The 21,793-nt window shown below is 51.6% G+C and overlaps 1 protein-coding gene across 1 annotated transcript; it reads right to left on the reverse strand.

The window, feature by feature from the left end:
• Nucleotides 1-1,471: 1,471 nt before the first annotated feature.
• ATP6V1A (ATPase H+ transporting V1 subunit A) lies at nucleotides 1,472-17,914 on the reverse strand. Its single transcript, XM_072138947.1, is given in 16 exon segments — nucleotides 1,472-4,951; nucleotides 7,550-7,721; nucleotides 8,355-8,449; nucleotides 8,565-8,768; nucleotides 8,892-8,955; nucleotides 10,125-10,239; nucleotides 10,316-10,438; nucleotides 10,520-10,628; nucleotides 12,246-12,408; nucleotides 13,096-13,247; nucleotides 13,319-13,456; nucleotides 13,619-13,632; nucleotides 13,635-13,832; nucleotides 17,282-17,410; nucleotides 17,834-17,878; nucleotides 17,881-17,914. Coding segments are annotated over 16 exon segments (1,848 nt in total). The 3' UTR covers nucleotides 1,472-4,858.
• Between the last annotated feature and the right edge of the window lie 3,879 nt (nucleotides 17,915-21,793).

A 21,793-nucleotide genomic window follows, 5' to 3' on the forward strand; every position in this document is an offset into this window, starting at 1 on the left:
TCACATCAGCAGAGGGTCTGATTCATGACATCACATCAGCGGGGGTCCGATACATGACATCACATCAGCAGGGGTCCGATACATGACATCACATCAGCAGGGGTCCGATACATTATATCACATCAGCAGGGGTCCGATACATGACATCACATCAGCAGGGGGTCCGATTCAAGACATCACATCAGCAGGGGTCCGATTCATGACATCACATCAGCAGGGGTCCGATACATGACATCACATCAGCAGAGGGTCCGATTCATGACATCACATCAGCAGAGGGTCCGATTCATGACATCACATCAGCAGAGGGTCCGATTCATGACATCACATCAGCAGGGGTCCGATACATGACATCACATCAGCGGGGGTCCGATACATGACATCACATCAGCGGGGGTCCGATTCATGACATCACATCAGCGGGGGTCCGATTCAAGACATCACATCAGCAGGGGTCCGATACATGACATCACATCAGCGGGGGTCCGATTCATGACATCACATCAGCAGGGGGTCCAATACATTATATCACATCAGCAGGGGTCCGATACATTATATCACATCAGCAGGGGTCCGATTCATGACATCACATCAGCAGGGGTCCGATTCATGACATCACATCAGCAGGGGTCCGATTCATGACATCACATCAGCAGGGGTCCGATTCATGACATCACATCAGCAGGGGTCCGATTCATGACATCACATCAGCAGGGGTCCGATTCATGACATCACATCAGCAGGGGTCCGATTCATGACATCACATCAGCGGGGGTCCGATTCATGACATCACATCAGCGGGGGTCCGATTCATGACATCACATCAGCGGGGGTCCGATTCATGACATCACATCAGCGGGGGTCCGATTCATGACATCACATCAGCGGGGGTCCGATACATGACATCACATCAGCAGGGGTCCGATTCATGACATCACATCAGCGGGGGTCCGATTCATGACATCACATCAGCAGGGGTCCGATTCATGACATCACATCAGCAGGGGTCCGATTCATGACATCACATCAGCAGGGGTCCGATTCATGACATCACATCAGCAGGGGTCCGATTCATGACATCACATCAGCGGGGGTCCGATTCATGACATCACATCAGCAGGGGTCCGATTCATGACATCACATCAGCGGGGGTCCGATACATCCCCCACTAGCAGCTGTTCAAAGTAGCAGAAGAGCGTGTGGTCCCTGCACTGCTCATCAGGCACAGCGCCATACGTTGTGTAGTGGTGGGGCTTGGTATTGCAGCTCAGCAATCAGACGATGTAAAAGATTGACATAACATTCCGAGGCTGGGGGAGGGAAGTGTCGGACCCCCCCACCCATCTAATCCCAAGGAGAGGTTCTTCAACATTTGAATCTGGAGGACCCCTTTAAGAAGACGGTCATCAGATACTCAGACGCCCCCCTCTAGGCTCCGCCCCCATATAATAAATGAAAAAAACTAAAAATGTTACATTTAAATTTATATTTTATTCTCAAGAATCTGAACAACTTTACACAAATTTCAAGTCATAAAATCAGAGAGCGTCTCCGCCTCCGAACTTCTCCTTCTAGAACTTCAATGGAAAAAAAACAGAAACCAAACGGCGAACAGAAGCGCGACACGTACGACAAAAACACCAAAAAATATCAGCCAGGAGCTGCGGCGCCCCCTGCAGTACAATAAATACACAACTCTATCATCTTTACATCTCGCAGGGAGGATCAGGCACCCCCCGGCGGGGCAGGGAATGTGGGAGCCATGAGGGGGCGGAGTACAGTGACTCCGGGTACAGGTAGGGGGCGGCAGAGAGCTACATATGAGACACTGAGGATTCTGGGAAACATTTTTTATCCAGGCCCCAATTTTCCCTGTTAAAAGTAAATCCTAACTTCCAGCTGCATCTCCCTGGAGAATCCGGTGAGATCAACTTAAAGGGAATCTCCATCTATGGAGTCGTCCAGGATCAGAAAAGGCATGGCCACACGTGTCCATGGGTCGTGTCCGGTATTGCAGCTGTATAGCAATACAACACACTACCCATGATGCCGCTGCTTATAGGAGAAGGCGGCCATGATTGCTGATCCTGAACATCCTCTAAGTGTGATTGACTTATTAATCCATTTTTATAGTTGCAGCTCAAAATTCCTTAAAACAAAACTCAAGCGTAGACAGAAATTCATCATGTGACACCACTAGGGGGAGCTCAAGGGCCGACTGTGTACTGAATGCACTTAATTCTCAATGATAAACCAGTATGCAGAGAGCTCCCCCTAGTGGCAGCTGTGTTATACCATGTAGAGGAAGCTCCCCCTAGTGGCGGCTGTATTATACCATGTACAGGGGGAGCTCCCCCTAGTGGCGGCTGTATTATACCATGTAGAGGGGGAGCTCCCCCTAGTGGAGGCTGTATTATACCATGTAGAGGGAGCTCTCCCTAGTGGTGGCTGTATTATACCATGTAGAGGGGGAGCTCCCCCTAGTGGTGGCTGTATTATACCATGTAGAGGGGGAGCTCCCCCTAGTGGAGGCTGTATTATACCATGTAGAGGGGGAGCTCCCCCTAGTGGTGGCTGTATTATACCATGTAGAGGGGGAGCTCCCCCTAGTGGCGGCCGTATTATACCATGTAGAGGGGGAGCTCCCCCTAGTGGCGGCCGTATTATACCATGTAGAGGGGGAGCTCCCCCTAGTGGTGGCTGTATTATACCATGTAGAGGGAGCTCCCCCTAGTGGTGGCTGTATTATACCATGTAGAGGGAGCTCCCCCTAGTGGAGGCTGTATTATACCATGTAGAGGGAGCTCCCCCTAGTGGAGGCTGTGTTATACCATGTAGAGGGAGCTCCCCCTAGTGGAGGCTGTATTATACCATGTAGAGGGAGCTCCCCCTAGTGGAGGCTGTATTATACCATGTAGAGGGGGAGCTCCCCCTAGTGGCGGCTGTATTATACCATGTAGAGGGAGCTCCCTCTGGTGGTGGTTGTATTATACCATGTAGAGGGAGCTCCCCCTAGTGGCGGCTGTATTATACCATGTAGAGGGAACTCCCCCTAGTGGCGGCTGTGTTATACCATGTAGAAGGGGAGCTCCCCCTAGTGGCGGCTGTGTTATTCCATGTAGAAGGGGAGCTCCCCCTAGTGGCGGCTGTGTTATACCATGTAGAAGGGGAGCTCCCCCTAGTGGCGGCTGTATTATACCATGTAGAGGGGAGCTCCCCCTAGTGGCGGCTGTATTATACCATGTAGAGGGAGCTCCCCCTAGTGGCGGCTGTATTATACCATGTAGAGGGGGAGCTCCCCCTAGTGGCGGCTGTATTATACCATGTAGAGGGGGGGCTCCCCCTAGTGGTGGCTGTATTATACCATGTAGAGGGAGCTCTCCCTAGTGGTGCTGTATTATACCATGTAGAGGGGGAGCTCCCTCTAGTGGCGGCTGTATTATACCATGTAGAGGGAGCTCCCCCTAGTGGCGGCTGTATTATACCATGTAGAGGGAGCTCCCCCTAGTGGTGCTGTATTATACCATGTAGAGGGGGAGCTCCCTCTAGTGGCGGCTGTATTATACCATGTAGAGGGAGCTCCCCCTAGTGGCGGCTGTATTATACCATGTAGAGGGGGAGCTCCCCCTAGTGGCGGCTGTATTATACCATGTAGAGGGGGAGCTCCCCCTAGCGGCGGCTGTATTATACGATCTCTGCTGGCTGTCAGTGACTAGTAACCCTGCCAAATCCTTACTACTGCACATTACCCTGGACATGTGGGGGGAGGGGATAGACAACACGGCGGCAGCAAATACACAAGAGAGCAATGGTGAGAGGCGTCATAAGGAAACACAGACCCCCCCATTGTTTGGAGGGGAGAGGGGGGTTACAGTGAGGGGGTTGTAGATAGGTCCATGGATGCCCAACCTTAAAGCCACACACAGAATTATATCAGGGACCGACCACAGTTGTAGACAGAACCGGAGCAGCTCGGATACATTGTTATTATTAAAGGGAACCTATCAGCAGGTGTGACCATACAGACTGCAGCCAGGGCTATGTATTGTCCCTGGAGAGACGCGTCATCAGACCTTTCTGTATGTTGTTAGTAGCAGCAGGACTGTGATATATGGGTTTTATTCCAGGATTGTAGCTTCTCCACCAGGGGTGTGTCCTCACACTGCTGTGCTCTGTGCTTTCAGCTGCTTCAAAGCTACATCCTTCTACTCTAGGTAGAAGCTATAACAGGATCATATTGTAATACAACAGCAGTCACAAGTATCAGAGCACAGAGCACAGCAGTGTGAGGACCCACCCAATGCCAGAAAGCAACAATCCTGAAATGCGAATCACAGTCCTGCAGCTACTAACATGATACATAGAGGTTTGATGACACATCTCTCCAGGGACAACACAAGCTGCACAGAGCACAGCAGTGTGAGGGACATACATAGCACTGCCTGCAGTCTGCATGGTCACACCTGCTGGAGGACATGTGAGCACAGCTGGGTTAGGGAGCTAGCACATGGCTCAGATTACTGTACATTGCATACACATACGGCAGGAGGACGATACTGGCGAGGACTACAACTCCCAGGAAGCATGAGCAGCCCTGGGATGGAATGTGCGGAGTGGTGTGGCATGTGACCCTCCACTACATCACCTATCATGGTTGTCAGGAGGTGGATGATGGGAGTGGCGCAGGCTGCAGCTGCATCCCCCCACGGATATTCACCAACCACACGAGCGGGGTAACACCTACAACACTGGAATGGACGCTGTCCGTGAGGGGGGCCGGTGTCTACAGGAGGTATACAGCAGCTGGAGGTCTGAGATGAGGGGGGTGTGGTCACAGGAAGCTCCGCCTCTATGGCTATTAGTCTTCTAGGCTGCGGAAGGCGTTCTGCATGTCCTCCAGCAGCTGCGCGTAGTCCCCCTTAATCTTAGCTTCTCCTTCCTTCACCGGGTCCTGGAGGGGAAAGACAAACAGGAGCATGATGCATGATGGGAGAAGGAACATGATGCATGATGGGAGAAGGAGCGGTGGAGCCCGATGCATGATGGGAGAAGGAACATGATGCATGATGGGAGAAGGAGCGGTGGAGCCCGATGCATGATGGGAGAGGGAGCGGTGGAGTGTGATGCATGATGGGAGAAGGAGCGGTGGAGCGTGATGCATGATGGGAGAAGGAGCGGTGGAGCCCGACGCATGATGGGAGAAGGAGCGGTGGAGCCCGATGCATGATGGGAGAAGGAGCGGTGGAGCCCGATGCATGATGGGAGAAGGAGCGGTGGAGCCCGATGCATGATGGGAGAAGGAGCGGTGGAGCCCGATGCATGATGGGAGAAGGGGCGGTGGAGCCCGATGCATGATGGGAGAAGGAGCCCGATGCATGATGGGAGAAGGAGCGGTGGAGCCCGAAGCATGATGGGAGAAGGAGCGGTGGAGCCCGACGCATGATGGGAGAAGTGGCGGTGGAGCATGATGCATGATGGGAGAAGTGGCGGTGGAGCATGATGCATGATGGGAGAAGGAGCGGTGGAGCCCGACGCATGATGGGAGAAGGAGCGGTGGAGCCCGACGCATGATGGGAGAAGGAGCGGTGGAGCCCGACGCATGATGGGAGAAGGAGCGGTGGAGCCCGACGCATGATGGGAGAAGGAGCGGTGGAGCCCGACGCATGATGGGAGAAGGAGCGGTGGAGCCCGACGCATGATGGGAGAAGGAGCGGTGGAGCCCGACGCATGATGGGAGAAGGAGCGGTGGAGCCCGACGCATGATGGGAGAAGGAGCGGTGGAGCCCGACGCATGATGGGAGAAGGAGCGGTGGAGCCCGACGCATGATGGGAGAAGGAGCGGTGGAGCGCGACGCATGATGGGAGAAGGAGCGGTGGAGCCCGACGCATGATGGGAGAAGGAGCGGTGGAGCCCGACGCATGATGGGAGAAGGAGCGGTGGAGCCCGACGCATGATGGGAGAAGGAGCGGTGGAGCCCGACGCATGATGGGAGAAGGAGCGGTGGAGCCCGACGCATGATGGGAGAAGGAGCGGTGGAGCCCGACGCATGATGGGAGAAGGAGCGGTGGAGCCCGACGCATGATGGGAGAAGGAGCGGTGGAGCCCGACGCATGATGGGAGAAGGAGCGGTGGAGCCCGACGCATGATGGGAGAAGGAGCGGTGGAGCCCGACGCATGATGGGAGAAGGAGCGGTGGAGCCCGACGCATGATGGGAGAAGGAGCGGTGGAGCCCGACGCATGATGGGAGAAGGAGCGGTGGAGCCCGATGCATGATGGGAGAAGGAGCGGTGGAGCCCGATGCATGATGGGAGAAGGAGCGGTGGAGCCCGATGCATGATGGGAGAAGGAGCGGTGGAGCCCGATGCATGATGGGAGAAGGAGCGGTGGAGCCCGATGCATGATGGGAGAAGGAGCGGTGGAGCCCGATGCATGATGGGAGAAGGAGCGGTGGAGCCCGATGCATGATGGGAGAAGGAGCGGTGGAGTGTGATGCATGACGGGAGAGGGAGCGGTGGAGCCCGATGCATGATGGGAGAGGGAGCGGTGGAGCCCGACGCATGATGGGAGAAGGAGCGGTGGAGCCCGACGCATGATGGGAGAAGGAGCGGTGGAGTGTGATGCATGATGGGAGAAGGAGCGGTGGAGTGTGATGCATGATGGGAGAAGGAGCGGTGGAGTGTGATGCATGATGGGAGAAGGAGCGGTGGAGCGTGATGCATGATGGGAGAAGGAGCGGTGGAGCGTGATGCATGACGGGTGCCGCCCCGCCCAGGTGGAGAACACTACGACCTTTCATTGGACTGACCTAAGCCGATCCCCTCCTCCCCCGCAGGTCCAGTGCCTTTCCACCCGCTCTTATTTAACTCCTTATCACCTGCTTTCCTCCATAAACACAATGACAAATTCCATGTAGTTGCAGTCACCACTAGGGGGAGCTAGCTGAAGATCCTTAAACTATAAGTGAGTGCCCCCTAGTGGTGAGTGCCCCCTAGTGGTGAGTGCCCCCTAGTGGTGAGTGCCCCCTAGTGGTGAGTGCCCCCTAGTGGTGAGTGCCCCCTAGTGGTGAGTGCCCCCTAGTGGTGAGTGCCCCCTAGTGGTGAGTGCCCCCTAGTGGTGAGTGCCCCCTAGTGGTGAGTGCCCCCTAGTGGTGAGTGCAGGGGCAGAATAAGACGCCCGGGGCTGTATGAGATCTGGAATAACTTCCTACATCTGGTGCTAGAATCAGCTTCTTGGGGAATGGAGGATGAGGCCCTTCTGCTGCTTTCAAACTGCAGTTTTAGGACCTTTGGAGGACCTTCTTGTCCCCTTAGAAGGCTTGGGCCCCGCGCCACCACCCAAACCGCCTGTATTATACTCCACTACTGGATGAGTTCCTGTTATTATGGAACGACATAGATTCAGCTCAAGCCATCGAAGGGAATGGGACTGATCTGCAATACCAGGCACGGCCACTATAACATGTCAGGCGATGTGCTTGGGAGGAAGGACATATCTTAAGCCCTGCTGACAGATTCCCTTTGCCTGTACAGCGTTCTGCCCCCACGTACCTTGAATTTCATGGAGGTCAGTCTGTACAGGATCTCCCCCATGTGCTCCCTAATGATTGACCACGTGATCTTGTTGTCACTCTGGGCGGTGGTCTCCACGGCGCGGCGGGCCATGTCGTAGAAGGCGATCATGTTGGAGAGCATGCCCACCGTCTTGTAGAAAGGACAGAACCTGAAGAAGACGACAAAGGTCAGACATGGAGCCAAACTGAACACTGATCCTCCAGACACCCGCTGCCTCCTCCATGCCCATTGCAGGGCTCAAACCCCCACCCTTCTTTTCCGCCCACTGCCAGGTGCAGCCTCCGCCCCCCCTCCCTTCGCGCCCACTGCCAGGTGCAGCCTCCGCCCCCCCCCCCCCTTCCTTTGCGCCCACTGCCAGGTGCAGCCTCCGCCCCCCCCCTCTGCCAGGTGCAGCCTCCGCCCCCCCCCCCTCTGCCAGGTGCAGCCTCCGCACCCCCCCCCCTCTGCCAGGTGCAGCCTCCGCCCCCCCCCCTCTGCCAGGTGCAGCCTCGCCCCCCCCCCCTCTGCCAGGTGCAGCCTCCGCCCCCCCCCCCTCTGCCAGGTGCAGCCTCCGCCCCCCCCCCCTCTGCCAGGTGCAGCCTCCGCCCCCCCCCCTCTGCCAGGTGCAGCCTCCGCCCCCCCCCCCCTCTGCCAGGTGCAGCCTCCGCCCCCCCCCCCCCCTCTGCCAGGTGCAGCCTCCGCCCCCCCCCCCTCTGCCAGGTGCAGCCTCCGCCCCCTCTCCTTCCCACCCACTGCCAGGCACTGCCCCGACCCCTCCAGAAAGCCCATCCCTGCCCCTTACCTGTCATATGGGGTGTAGCCGTTCTGTTGGAGGAAGTCGTCCTTGATCAGTTTGGCCACCTCCAGGGTGATCTTATCGGTTTCTGCTAGTGATGCCTGGAATAGACCAGCGGAGGATCTATGAGCAATTTGTCAGGTCTGAAGACGACCATACAGGACACCTCCATACACCCCCTCCCCTCTATGTACAGAAGATCCTGCCCTGTCTTACCTTCCCGACCAGCTGCACGATCTCGGCCAGGTCCTCCTCCTCCTGCAGGATCTCCTTGGCTTTGGTCCTGAGCGGCACAAACTCGGGGAAGTGCTTGTCGTAGTACTCGTCCAGAGCCCGCGTGTACTTACTGTAGCTGATCAGCCAGTTCACCGAGGGGAAATGCTTCCTCTGAGCCAACTTCTTATCCAAACCCCAGAAGACCTGCACATAGAAGGAGAGATCAGAGCCCGGGGAAACGGAGGGGAGGAGCCTGACACAGAGGGCAGTCAAGCACCGCCCCCTGGACTCCAGCTTCATGCAGCTATTACAAGGATGAGACGTTACCTGCACAATACCCAGGGTGGCAGAAGTGACTGGATCTGAGAAGTCTCCACCAGGGGGCGACACACTGAGAGCAAACACAGAAAAAACACAGGGGGATCAGGTGCGCGGCTGGTTATATACCTGTCATGTGATGTCACACAGGTGCATGGCTCGTTATATCCCTGGTCATGTGTTGTCACACAGATGCACGGCTCGTTATATCCCTGGTCATGTGATGTCACACAGATGCACAGCTCGTTATTTCCCTGTCATGTGATGTCACACAGGTGCACGGCTCGTTATATCCCTGGTCATGTGATGTCACACCGGTGCACGGCTCGTTATACCCCTGGTCATGTGATGTCACACAGATGCACAGCTTTTTTATACCCCTGGTCATGTGATGTCACACAGGTGCATGGCTCGTTATATCCCTGGTCATGTGATGTCACACAGATGCACGGCTCGTTATATCCCTGGTCATGTGATGTCACACAGATGCACAGCTCGTTATTTCCCTGTCATGTGATGTCACACAGATGCACAGCTTGTTATATCCCTGGCCATGTGATGTCACACAGATGCACGGCTCGTTATATCCCTGGTCACGTGTTGTCACACAGGTGCACGGCTCGTTATATCCCTGTCATGTGATGTCACACAGATGCACAGCTTGTTATATCCCTGGTCATGTGATGTCACACAGGTGCACGGCTCGTTATATCCCTGGTCATGTGATGTCACACAGATGCATGGCTCGTTATATCTCTGGTCATGTGATGTCACACAGAGTAATTAGAGCTGTGTGTTATAATGAACCAGGGACTGGCTTTTACCCATAGGGAGCAGACAATGAGGCTTCCTACAGAATGACAGCAAGCAGAGATCTAGAAATGGATGAATGATTGGATACAGAAAATTGTACAACTTTTCATTACACAAACTATCATTTTTTTGCTGAAAGTGGACGACCCCTTTAAGAACTGAATAAAACCTACAATATAATAGTGCACGGCGCCCTCCATGGGGTGTGTAAGAGGGGTGCACCCCCTCTGACTCCTCCACGCTTGGCTGCCGGTGCAGGACCTGCGATTCGCTCTCTAGAACAATGACTGCAGTTAACCCTTTCCATCCAGTCTTCTGCAGATAGGACTGGGACGGGTTATGCTGCAGTAGCTTCTACCCCGTTAGTGGTGTATTCTGACTACAGGCGGCTGTAGGGAAGGGGGCACAGGGTGGTCTTGTCATACTTACGCCCCTACGATGCTGACGCTGCCCTCCCTCTCGGGGTTTCCCAGACACTTCACCCGTCCGGCTCGCTCGTAGAAAGACGCCAGCCGCGCTCCCAGGTACGCAGGATAACCGCTGTCTGTACGGGAAGAACAGGACCATCACACATCACCCCTGGAGCGCCCCACCTGCCCCCGCCCGGCACAGCTACTCACCCGCCGGCATTTCAGCCAAACGTCCGGAGATTTCTCTTAGCGCCTCGGCCCATCGGGAGGTGGAGTCGGCCATCATACTGACGTGGTAGCCCATGTCCCGGAAATACTCCGACAGGGTGATACCTGCAGACAGAGAGCATCACACTGAGTCCTGCCCCCTATAGGCTGCGGCCAGCAGGGGGCGACACCGCTCAATGTCCTTACCAGTGTAGATGGAGGCTTCTCTGGCAGCCACGGGCATGTTGGAGGTGTTGGCGACCAGCGAGGTTCTCTTCATGATGCTCTCCACCTTCCCGTCCACCTCCATAGTCAGCTGCAACGCAAATCACAGGCTGAGAACCCAGGCCAAAACACACACCAACGACCCTGCCAAAATACACAGCTGCTCCAAACCCAGAGGTGTGAGGTCATGACTAGTGCAAGGGGTGAGGGAGGAGGACCTGAAATATCTCCAGACACCGACCAGACCTCCCCCAACATCTCCTGCCTGCAGCTCTACAGACTGTCATACACTATATGTATAGTGAGTGCAGCTCAGGGTCGGTACAGGATAAGTAATGTCATGTATGTACACAGTGACTGCACCAGCAGCAGAATAGTGAGTGCAGCTCTGGGGTATAATACAGGATGTAACTCAGGATCAGTACAGGATAAGTAATGTCATGTATGTACACAGTGACTGCACCAGCAGCAGAATAGTGAGTGCAGCTCTGGGGTATAATACAGGATGTAACTCAGGATCAGTACAGGATAAGTAATGTCATGTATGTACACAGTGACTGCACCAGCAGCAGAATAGTGAGTGCAGCTCTGGAGTATAATACAGGATGTAACTCAGGATCAGTACAGGATAAGTAATGTCATGTATGTACACAGTGACTGCACCAGCAGCAGAATAGTGAGTGCAGCTCTGGAGTATAATACAGGATGTAACTCAGGATCAGTTCAGGATAAGTAATGGCATGTATGTACACAGTGACTGCACCAGCAGCAGAATAGTGAGTGCAGCTCTGGAGTATAATACAGGATGTAACTCAGGATCAGTACAGGATAAGTAATGTCATGTATGTACACAGTGACTGCACCAGCAGCAGAATAGTGAGTGCAGCTCTGGAGTATAATACAGGATGTAACTCAGGATCAGTACAGGATAAGTAATGTCATGTATGTACACAGTGACTGCACCAGCAGCAGAATAGTGAGTGCAGCTCTGCAGTATAATACAGGATGTAACTCAGGATCAGTACAGGATAAGTAATGTCATGTATGTACACAGTGACTGCACCAGCAGCAGAATAGTGAGTGCAGCTCTGGAGTATAATACAGGATGTAACTCAGGATCAGTACAGGATAAGTAATGTCATGTATGTGCACAGTGACTGCACCAGCAGCAGAATAGTGAGTGCAGCTCTGGGGTATAATACAGGATGTAACTCAGGATCAGTACAGGATAAGTAATGTCATGTATGTACACAGTGACTGCACCAGCAGCAGGATAGTGAGTGCAGCTCTGGTGTATAATACAGGATGTAACTCAGGATCAGTACAGGATAAGTAATGCCATGTATGTACACAGTGACTGCACCAGCAGCAGAATAATGAGTGCAGCTCTGGGGTATAATACAGGATGTAACTCAGGATCAGTACAGGATAAGTAATGTCATGTATGTACACAGTGACTGCACCAGCAGCAGAATAGTGAGTGCAGCTCTGGGGTATAATACAGGATGTAACTCAGGATCAGTACAGGATAAGTAATGTCATGTATGTACACAGTGACTGCACCAGCAGCAGGATAGTGAGTGCAGCTGTGGAGTATAATACAGCAGAAGTAATGTCATGTATGTGCAGTGACCACATGTGGAGAGTTACGTGGTCCTGTTATATGTTCTTGTAGTGGTTCTGATTCTCCAGGACTCGGGTTTCTCACCTCCGGGAAGTCTCTCAGTACTTCTGACATCTCGTTTCCTCGTTCTCCACACCCCACGTAGATGATGACGTCGCTGTTCGAGTACTTGGACAAGGATTGGGAAATCACCGTTTTACCACAACCAAAGGCCCCGGGGATGGCGGTGGTGCCGCCCTGGACACACCTGAGGACACATCACTGATTGGTCACATTCACATATCATCCTCTGACCTATAGGACACTGATACAAGGATCCAAAAGCTCCGGATACAGAACCATGGGTCGTGCTGTGCCCATCATCTGGTCTGGAGGGCGTCTCTGATATTTGGGTTTCTTACTACGTTAAAGGAGTCTAATCATTCCCTATGCGCAGCACTGATTTTGGCAGATGAGACCCCCCCCCTGAGCTCTGCAGATGGGGGAGGGGGGGTGTACTAATTGGGTTTAGCTCGTCCTAGAAGACAGAGGAAGTCACTGAAGCGCAGGGTGGACCTGTACATACTGAGCTGGATACAATCCTCTGCTTCCTGTCAGTGAATGTAAGGATTCTTGTTTACATCAGGAAATAAAAGCCACAAGGACTTCTCACAGCTGCAGCTTTGTCACAGTCATGTGATGGCGTCGGCAGCTCAAATCTTTCCATTGTTACAATGTATCTGCGCAGGTAAAACCTTAAAATAAACTTGTCTAAAATACAGATAACCTCCAAGTGTTAAAATGAATAATAAAATACAAATTATATAAAACAAAATCCAATTCAATCACATTCGCTGACAGCAAGCAGAGATCTAACAACGCTGAGGGACAATCAGCCTCAGAAAAGGAACATACTGTATTCACGAGAGACTGGAGCGCCCCTTTAAGCACTTACGGGAACAGGGCGTCCAGCACCCTCTGCCCGGTCAGAAGCGGGTGGTTGGCGGGCAGCTTCTCCGTCACGGGACGCACGGTTCTTACGGGCCAGACCTGGACCATGGTGAACTGCTCCTTCACCCCCTCAAACTCCAGCTCCAGCACCACGTCCTATGGAGGAAGAAGAAGCCGTCACCACCAAGTCCTCCAGTCACCTCCAAAGCATCGGAAGAAGATCTTACCGAGGTGTCGTAGTGCCCGGGCGGCGCCAGGTAGGTGACTGTGCCGCGATTACGAGGAGGGAGCATAATCTTGTGTTTGATGAGGGAATTCTCAAATACCAACCCATAAATATCTCCTCCTGTGATGTGACTGCCGACCTGCAGGACAAAACGGGAATTACAGAGGAAGCCACCGATGTGTGGTCAGGGGTCACGGGTCAGGGGTCAGCGTGGGCGCTCTGACCCCTCTGTGGCTAAACACCCCCCCCCCTCCCTTACACAGGGATCTGCCATGTCCTGTGTGTCCACTAATGCACTTACCCTCAGGCTCTTGGAGGGGTGAACTCCCACTTGATGGTTTGGCTGAGGGCAGACACATTCACGCCCCTGGGGATATAGATACTTTGTGTGGAGTCGCTGATGTCCTTCAGAGGTCTCTGGATACCATCAAAAATGGATCCCATGATACCAGGACCCAGCTCTACAGAGAGGGGCTTCCCGGTGCGCAGGACAGGGTCTCCCACCGATACACCAGCTGGTATGACGGGTGCTGAGGAAACTCAGACACGTAATGCAACACGAGAACCTCAGGGAGAAGCTCAGGCTGCGGGAAAGAGTGAGAAAACTCAAATATATGCCAAAATCTATCCTACAAATTACAATCAGCGATTTACAAATACTTTCTTTTATTAATCAAGTTAAACCAAAACAGGGGTAAAGCTTTGGGAGTCTTTTTTAATGCAGATGAAGGCCTCTGCACTGAAGATCAGTCTGTAAGAGAGAAGTGATCGTATGAGAGTCAAATAGTGGTGACCTCATGATAATATGGTAACGTAAATGTAATATCAGAGGCTCACCTTGTTAAATATTCGTTCGTCTCAAGGATCGTAGTTAGGGAAACTCTATAAGCCTACTGGAGGAAATACCCAAGAGTGTTCACCTTAGCTTTTTGTGACTGTCAAGGTAGTCAAATGCGGTCTTAGGTGAGAGAGGTACAGATCCAAGTGCTTTAGAGTTTGAGAGAGGGGGTGACTAATAGATATCGGTCCATCTGGGCTTTAGTCTTAGTGACAAAAACGTCATATAAATCCCTATATAAGCCCTATTTAGGACATCAACTATTGCACCCTTGTAACCTAGCCTCGGGACTATGGTCCTATGTGAACACAGTCCCGACAGGAACCTGTCCCCTGCGATAACTGGCCCTATTAAAGACCTATTCAGCAGGAATGTTCCAGTAATTTTTGAAGCCTTTCGGCGTCATATATTGTCATAAGTAAGGGTCGAGAAAAAAATGTCATAGATTTTTAAGAGAGAACCCCAATCCCGACAAGGCTTGTTTCGCCCTATTAGAGACTGTTCACTGTCTCTAATAGGGCGTTCATTGAAGAACCCAGCGTTCCCCTGATGAGCCCAATAGGGCGAAACAAGCCTTGTCGGGATTGGGGTTCTCTCTTAAAAATCTATGACATTTTTTTCTCGACCCTTACTTATGACAATATATGACGCCGAAAGGCTTCAAAAATTACTGGAACATTCCTGCTGAATAGGTCTTTAATAGGGCCAGTTATCGCAGGGACAGGTTCCTGTCGGGACTGTGTTCACATAGGACCATAGTCCCGAGGCTAGGTTACAAGGGTGCAATAGTTGATGTCCTAAATAGGGCTTATATAGGGATTTATATGACGTTTTTGTCACTAAGACTAAAGCCCAGATGGACCGATATCTATTAGTCACCCCCTCTCTCAAACTCTAAAGCACTTGGATCTGTACCTCTCTCACCTAAGACCGCATTTGACTACCTTGACAGTCACAAAAGGCTAAGGTGAACACTCTTGGGTATTTCCTCCAGTAGGCTTATAGAGTTTCCCTAACTACGATCCTTGAGACGAACGAATATTTAACAAGGTGAGCCTCTGATATTACATTTACGTTACCATATTATCATGAGGTCACCACTATTTGACTCTCATACGATCACTTCTCTCTTTACAGACTGATCTTCAGTGCAGAGGCCTTCATCTGCATTAAAAAAGACTCCCAAAGCTTTACCCCTGTTTTGGTTTAAACTTGATTAATAAAAGAAAGTATTTGTAAATCACTGATTGTAATTTGTTTTTCACTCCTTATAAGTGATTTTTCTTGGGTCCTCATTCACTTGAGTTTGATCCACCCCCGCCCGGGTTTATTGTATTCTTTCAAAATCTATCCTAACCCGAGCCCTGCACCCAGGAGGAACCCGAATAAACTCCTCAATTACTTGATATTCTTCAGATTTCTGTAGATTTTCTTGTCTAACTCCAGAGACAACTGAGGTACAGAAAGCATTAATACAGGATAAGTATCCAGATATAATATTCCTGAGTTACATCCTGTATTATCCCCCAGAGCTGCACTCACTATTCTGCTGCTGGTGCAGTCACTGTGTACATACATGATATTACTTATCCTGTACTGATCCCGAGTTACATCCTGTATTATACTCCAGAGCTGCACTCACTATTCTGCTGCTGGTGCAGTCACTGTGTACATACATGACATTACTTATCCTGTACTGATCCTGAGTTACATCCTGTATTATACTCCAGAGCTACACTCACTATTCTGCTGCTGGTGCAGTCACTGTGTACATACATGACATTACTTATCCTGTACTGATCCTGAGTTACATCCTGTATTATACCCCAGAGCTGCACTCACTATTCTGCTGCTGGTGCAGTCACTGTGTACATACATGACATTACTTATCCTGTACTGATCCCGAGTTACATCCTGTATTATCCCCCAGAGCTGCACTCACTATTCTGCTGCTGGTGCAGTCACTGTGTACATACATGACATTACTTATCCTGTACTGATCCTGAGTTACATCCTGTATTATACTCCAGAGCTGCACTCACTATTCTGCTGCTGGTGCAGTCACTGTGTACATACATGATATTACTTATCCTGTACTGATCCTGAGTTACATCCTGTATTATACTCCAGAGCTGCACTCACTATTCTGCTGCTGGTGCAGTCACTGTGTACATACATGACATTACTTATCCTGTACTGATACTGAGTTACATCCTGTATTATACCCCAGAGCTGCACTCACTATTCTGCTGCTGGTGCAAGTCACTGTGTACATACATGACATTACTTATCCTGTACTGATCCTGAGTTACATCCTGTATTATACCCCAGAGCTGCACTCACTATTCTGCTGCTGGTGCAGTCACTGTGTACATACATGACATTACTTATCCTGTACTGATCCTGAGTTACACCCTGTATTATCCCCCAGAGCTGCACTCACTATTGCCCTACTGAGGCTACATTCACACACATGTATGGGGGACGTATATACGGCCGATATACGTCCCCCATACACTTCTATGGGCTCACGGCCCTGTACGGGAGCAGTATGGTGCAGCACTAGAAGCGGCACCGTACCGCTCCGTAGCCCGGGAAAAGATAGGACGTGTCCCATCTTTTCCCGTGATACAGCGCCGTATCTTCCTATGGAGAGGGGCGGGGGTGAGCAGCGCTCATCCCCTGCTCCTCTCTGCAGTGCCGATGTATTCCGTAGTACGGTACGGCGGGCATACATCGAGCTAATGTAGCCTTGGGCTACATTCACACTGCCGTTGCCCGCCCGAACCGTACCGTAGCAGTGCACGGGGAGAGGAGGAGGAGGTGAGCACAGCTCACCCCCGCCTGTCTCCATAGCAACCTATGGCGCACGGCGCCGTATTACGGGAAAAGATAGGACAGATCCTATCTTTTTCCCGGGTACGGAGTGGTACGGTGCTACACGTGTGCTGCACCATACAGCTCCCTAGGGTGCCGTGCGCCCATTGCCGTCTATGGAGGACGTATATCAGCCGTATATACGTCCTCCATACGGTAGCGTGAATGTAGCCTTATCCTGTATTTTATACACATACTATGAGCGCTCCTGTATGAGTTTATAGCCTTGGAACCTGGATAAAAGGATACAGGTCTCTTCATAGACTTGGATTGTAGCCATATCTCCTTCCAGACGAATGATCTCCCCCACCAGCTCTGAGTGTCCGACACGCACCAGCTCATACATAGCAGCTCCCGCCATATTGGATGCCGTCACCACTGCGCAACAAATAAGACAAAGGGTTAATAGGCAAAAAAAATAAGAAAAACGTACAACATGTATACAAAGGGTGCAATTAATAGGACATCACTAAATATGTGCCCCCATGTAATTGCCCTAGAAGTTCTCATTGGAAGCCTTATGACGACCCCTCCTTTAAGAATACAAGTTTACTGATCATGAAGTGTATAGGGATAACATGGAAACCTAGGACAACCCTTTAAAGAACAATCCCCACCACTCTGCACTGTGTTGCATTGTGGGAGATGTAGTTTTCTGATTGCTTCAAGCCTTTGTGGTGCAGTAAAGGAGCGATTTGTGTTTGCAGCTCTGGATGTTACTAGAGAAGCTGAAAATGTCTCGCCACATCAGACTCCGGCACAGACACCGCACCCCGGAGCGTCCACCATCGCCGCACTCACCGGGTCCGGAGACGCCGTGTACATAGCCAAACTTGCTCTCCCGCTCTCATCCCGGATCTTTGGTAATTTGGAGAAATCCATGTTTTTTCCCTTAAAGATCTGAAAAAGAGAAAAAAGTGACCTGATTAGAGATTCAATGACCTCAGACTTAAAGGGGCGCTCTGATAACTACAGCTGTGACTATATGTGACCGTGACCAATGCTCCTCCCCCTTCCATACTAGGGATACATTGTAACATTTCATACAAGGGAAAATGGCAACAAAATTAGCAAGTCCCAAGCAACAAGGGCCAATTATTTTGCAAGGAGGGGCCGACAGCTGAGAAAGTCGGGGAATCCATCATCAGGATTGTGCAGGACATGGAGGAGGGAGGTTCTCCTGTTATTTCCTGAGACTTACGGATTTACAGGAGCTTCACACGGGGCAGGAGGAGACGTCACAAGCTGGGAATCTCTGATCAATCACCTGAAAGGAAAGAGAAATTATATTTAATGGGGGCACAAAGGGAGACAGTCAGCGGGTGGGAGCAACGGAGAAGCTACAACCCTGGAATATAAATCCATGTATCACAGTCCTGCTGCTACTAACAACATACACACAGGTCTGATTATACATCACTCCAGGGATAATAACCAACAGTGGCTGCAGTCTATGGTCTCCTGCTGACAGTTTCCCTTAAAGAAATATATGAATGTATAGGATTACAGACGACCTCTGACTTCACCGTGCAGCCGACCCGGGGTCATTGATTGACCTTATGATACAGTTTACACTGAAGTTTTACAAACAAAACAATAAAATCCACTCCAGTGACATGGAGGGTCCCTAAGCTCCCCCACCAGAGTACATAGGTAGCATGTAATGGGTAGGGGTCTCCCTGATCCTCGCTGGGTCCTGTACTCCCAGGGAATCTCTCATCCCCATGACAATTCATCTCCACATTAACAAGCCAAGTGTCAGCTGTATGTGACTGAGAAGGGGGAGGGGTAAATATACTAACCCCCCCCCCCCCAACCTAATGTCACATGACATCAAGCCCCCCACCCCCAGCATCTGCATGTCTGCTCAGATAAGAAGAGGTGAATCCTGCAAAATGAGACAGCAGATGGATCAGCTCTGTGCACTAAGTAATAGATTGTATGAAATGGCTGATAACAGAGAGTAATAGATTGTATCCCCCCCCTGTACAGTCTCCTCTCCCCGGGATGTAATGGCTGATAACAGAGTAATAGATTGTATCCCCCCCCTGTACAGTCTCCTCTCCCCGGGGTGTAATGGCTGATAACAGAGAGTAATAGATTGTATCCCCCCCTGTACAGTCTCCTCTCCCCGGGGTGTAATGGCTGATACCAGAGAGTAATAGATTGTATCCCCCCTGTACAGTCTCCTCTCCCCGGGGTGTAATGGCTGATAACAGAGTAATAGATTGTATCCCCCCCTGTACAGTCTCCTCTCCCCGGGATGTAATGGCTGATAACAGAGAGTAATAGATTGTATCCCCCCTGTACAGTCTCCTCTCCCCGGGGTGTAGTGGCTGATAACAGAGAGTAACAGATTGTATCCCCCCCTGTACAGTCTCCTCTCCCCGGGATGTAATGGCTGATAACAGAGAGTAATAGATTGTACCCCCCCTGTACAGTCCCCTCCCCCAGATGTAATGGCTGATAACAGAGAGTAATAGATTGTATTCTCCAGTCATGGTGCCTCTCTGATCCCTTGGAAGTGTAGGTGTCACCAAAAATGGATTTAAAGAGACAGTAACAAGAATGAGGAGTCATTTCCAGATCTAGAAGATCTCATGGCAGACACAGAGTATCCAGTTTTCTTTCCCAAGAAGTGACGAGAGGAAGTTGTGTCACATGTGATTAGGAAATATCTGTCAAACACTTCCCTAGCCCTCCACCTGACATAAATAATAGACCCCCCTCCAACCAGGATCAGACATGTTACCAAGCAGAAGGCGTCTACAGGTGCAGATATAAAGTACTAAACATCAGAAAATAAGTAATTACAATATCTAGATATTATGTTACCTCCAGTCCCACCGTCGGCGCCCCGTCCCCCCAGGTCCCACCGTCGGCGCCCCCCCCCCCCCAGTCCCACCGTCGGCGCCCCGTCCCCCCCCCCCAGTCCCACCGTCGGCGCCCCGTCCCCCCCCCCCCAGTCCCACCAACGGCGCCCCGTCCCCCCCCAGTCCCACCATCGGCGCCCCGTCCCCCCCCAGTCCCACCGTCGGCGCCCCGTCCCCCCCCAGTCCCACCGTCGGCACTGCACACTGATGCTTCCCAGATTCTGCTGAGCGGCTGCTTGGTGTCTCTCCGTCCTCTGATGTGGTGACTCACCCAATTTCCAATCTGCTTCTCTGAAAGAGGAAGCTCCAGGATTGTGCACGGTTCCACATACTGCAGTGAACCAACTGCACTCATCCCCAGCCCCCCAAACTCTCCCCTGGGGACACCTCCAGCATCTCTGCACCATGTGACCTTGCTGAAGGTCACGATAAGGTCAAACGGGTGCCAGAACTGGACCGAAAAGTGGGATCAACCAAGGCCATGGAAGATATAGGGTTAACTGTTATACTGGGACCTGTGATGTGTTATTGGGTATGAAGGGTTAAATCTGACCCTCCCTATTAGATTGTACAACTGAGGATGGAGGGGCCTGGATACAGGGCTTGTCAGGTCTCAGACATCCCATACCCATAACACCCCTCAAGATCCACCAAATAATTCCCACATCAATATATAATAATACTATATACCTGCACTGATACATTGTAACAACCCCTCAGAACAGAAGAGACCTGAGACAGAAGTCATCATGGACCCCTGAAGCCTAAAAAAACAAGTGCAAGGAGTCCCTGCTTCCCCCCTGAGCAGGAGAGACCCTGTAATCAATTACACGACAAATGCTGCTGTTAGAGGGGAAGAAGTGGATCCTCGCATCACTGATTGATATGATGCAAGGAATCCCAGCAACTGCATCGAGCATCTGCAGCATTTCCACATTGCAGGACAATGACGGACACATTCTGCAATACCAAACACAACCACTAAGCAGCGAACGGGGCTGTGATTGGGAGAACGTTAAGAGAGGTGCTGCGGTTTCTCCTTGGTCTTGGACTACCCCTTTAAGCATTTTTGTGCCTGTTGATAGCGAGGCAAGTGCTTGTTGTGTCAGAACTGGTGGAAGTCCAACCCCACCAGTGTCTGCAGCTCTGTGTATACAGCATGGGGGGGGGGGGGGTGCGGAGGGCAAACAGGATCCCCCCAGACTACAGCAAAAGGATAAAGCTGTGGACAGTCATCACAGTGTAACAAAAGGAACAATAAACACAACGTAACAAGACTGTAGCTAAACAATAACACAACAAACACGATTGTATCTGATAACACAATGTAACAAGCTTGTGTACAAACAACTCAGCTTTAACAGGATCATTAACCCCCGATTACCCAGCTACAGCGAGCTGCTCCTACACACAACCAGCCCCAGTATCCAGCCCTCACAGCCTGCTGGGGGTTGTAGTAAAGTGTATTCCCTCCACGCTTTGTACTCACAGTCAGGATGTGCAGCTATGAATGGAGGAGCTGTGGGTGATCTCCGCTCCTCGGCTGCCGGAGTCACATGAGGAGGCTGCACACTTCCCCGTCCACAGCTCAGCTGACTGGTCACCTGACTACGACACCGCATCATCATCACCAGCAGCAGCAGCAGCACAGGGGCAGAAGGTCCTGCTCCAAACATTACAAGGAACTGGAGGACACAACAATCCACAGACATAACAGTGTCACCTCCACAACCCCCCATAACAGCGTCACCTACACATCCCCCCCAATAACAGCGTCACCTACACATCCCCCCCAATAACAGCGTCACCTACACATCCCCCCCAATAACAGCGTCACCTACACATCCCCCCCAATAACAGCGTCACCTACACATCCCCCCCAACTAAC

Source organism: Engystomops pustulosus, chromosome 2, assembly GCF_040894005.1.
Source record: "Engystomops pustulosus chromosome 2, aEngPut4.maternal, whole genome shotgun sequence".
In the NCBI taxonomy this organism is placed as follows: Eukaryota; Metazoa; Chordata; class Amphibia; order Anura; family Leptodactylidae; genus Engystomops; species Engystomops pustulosus.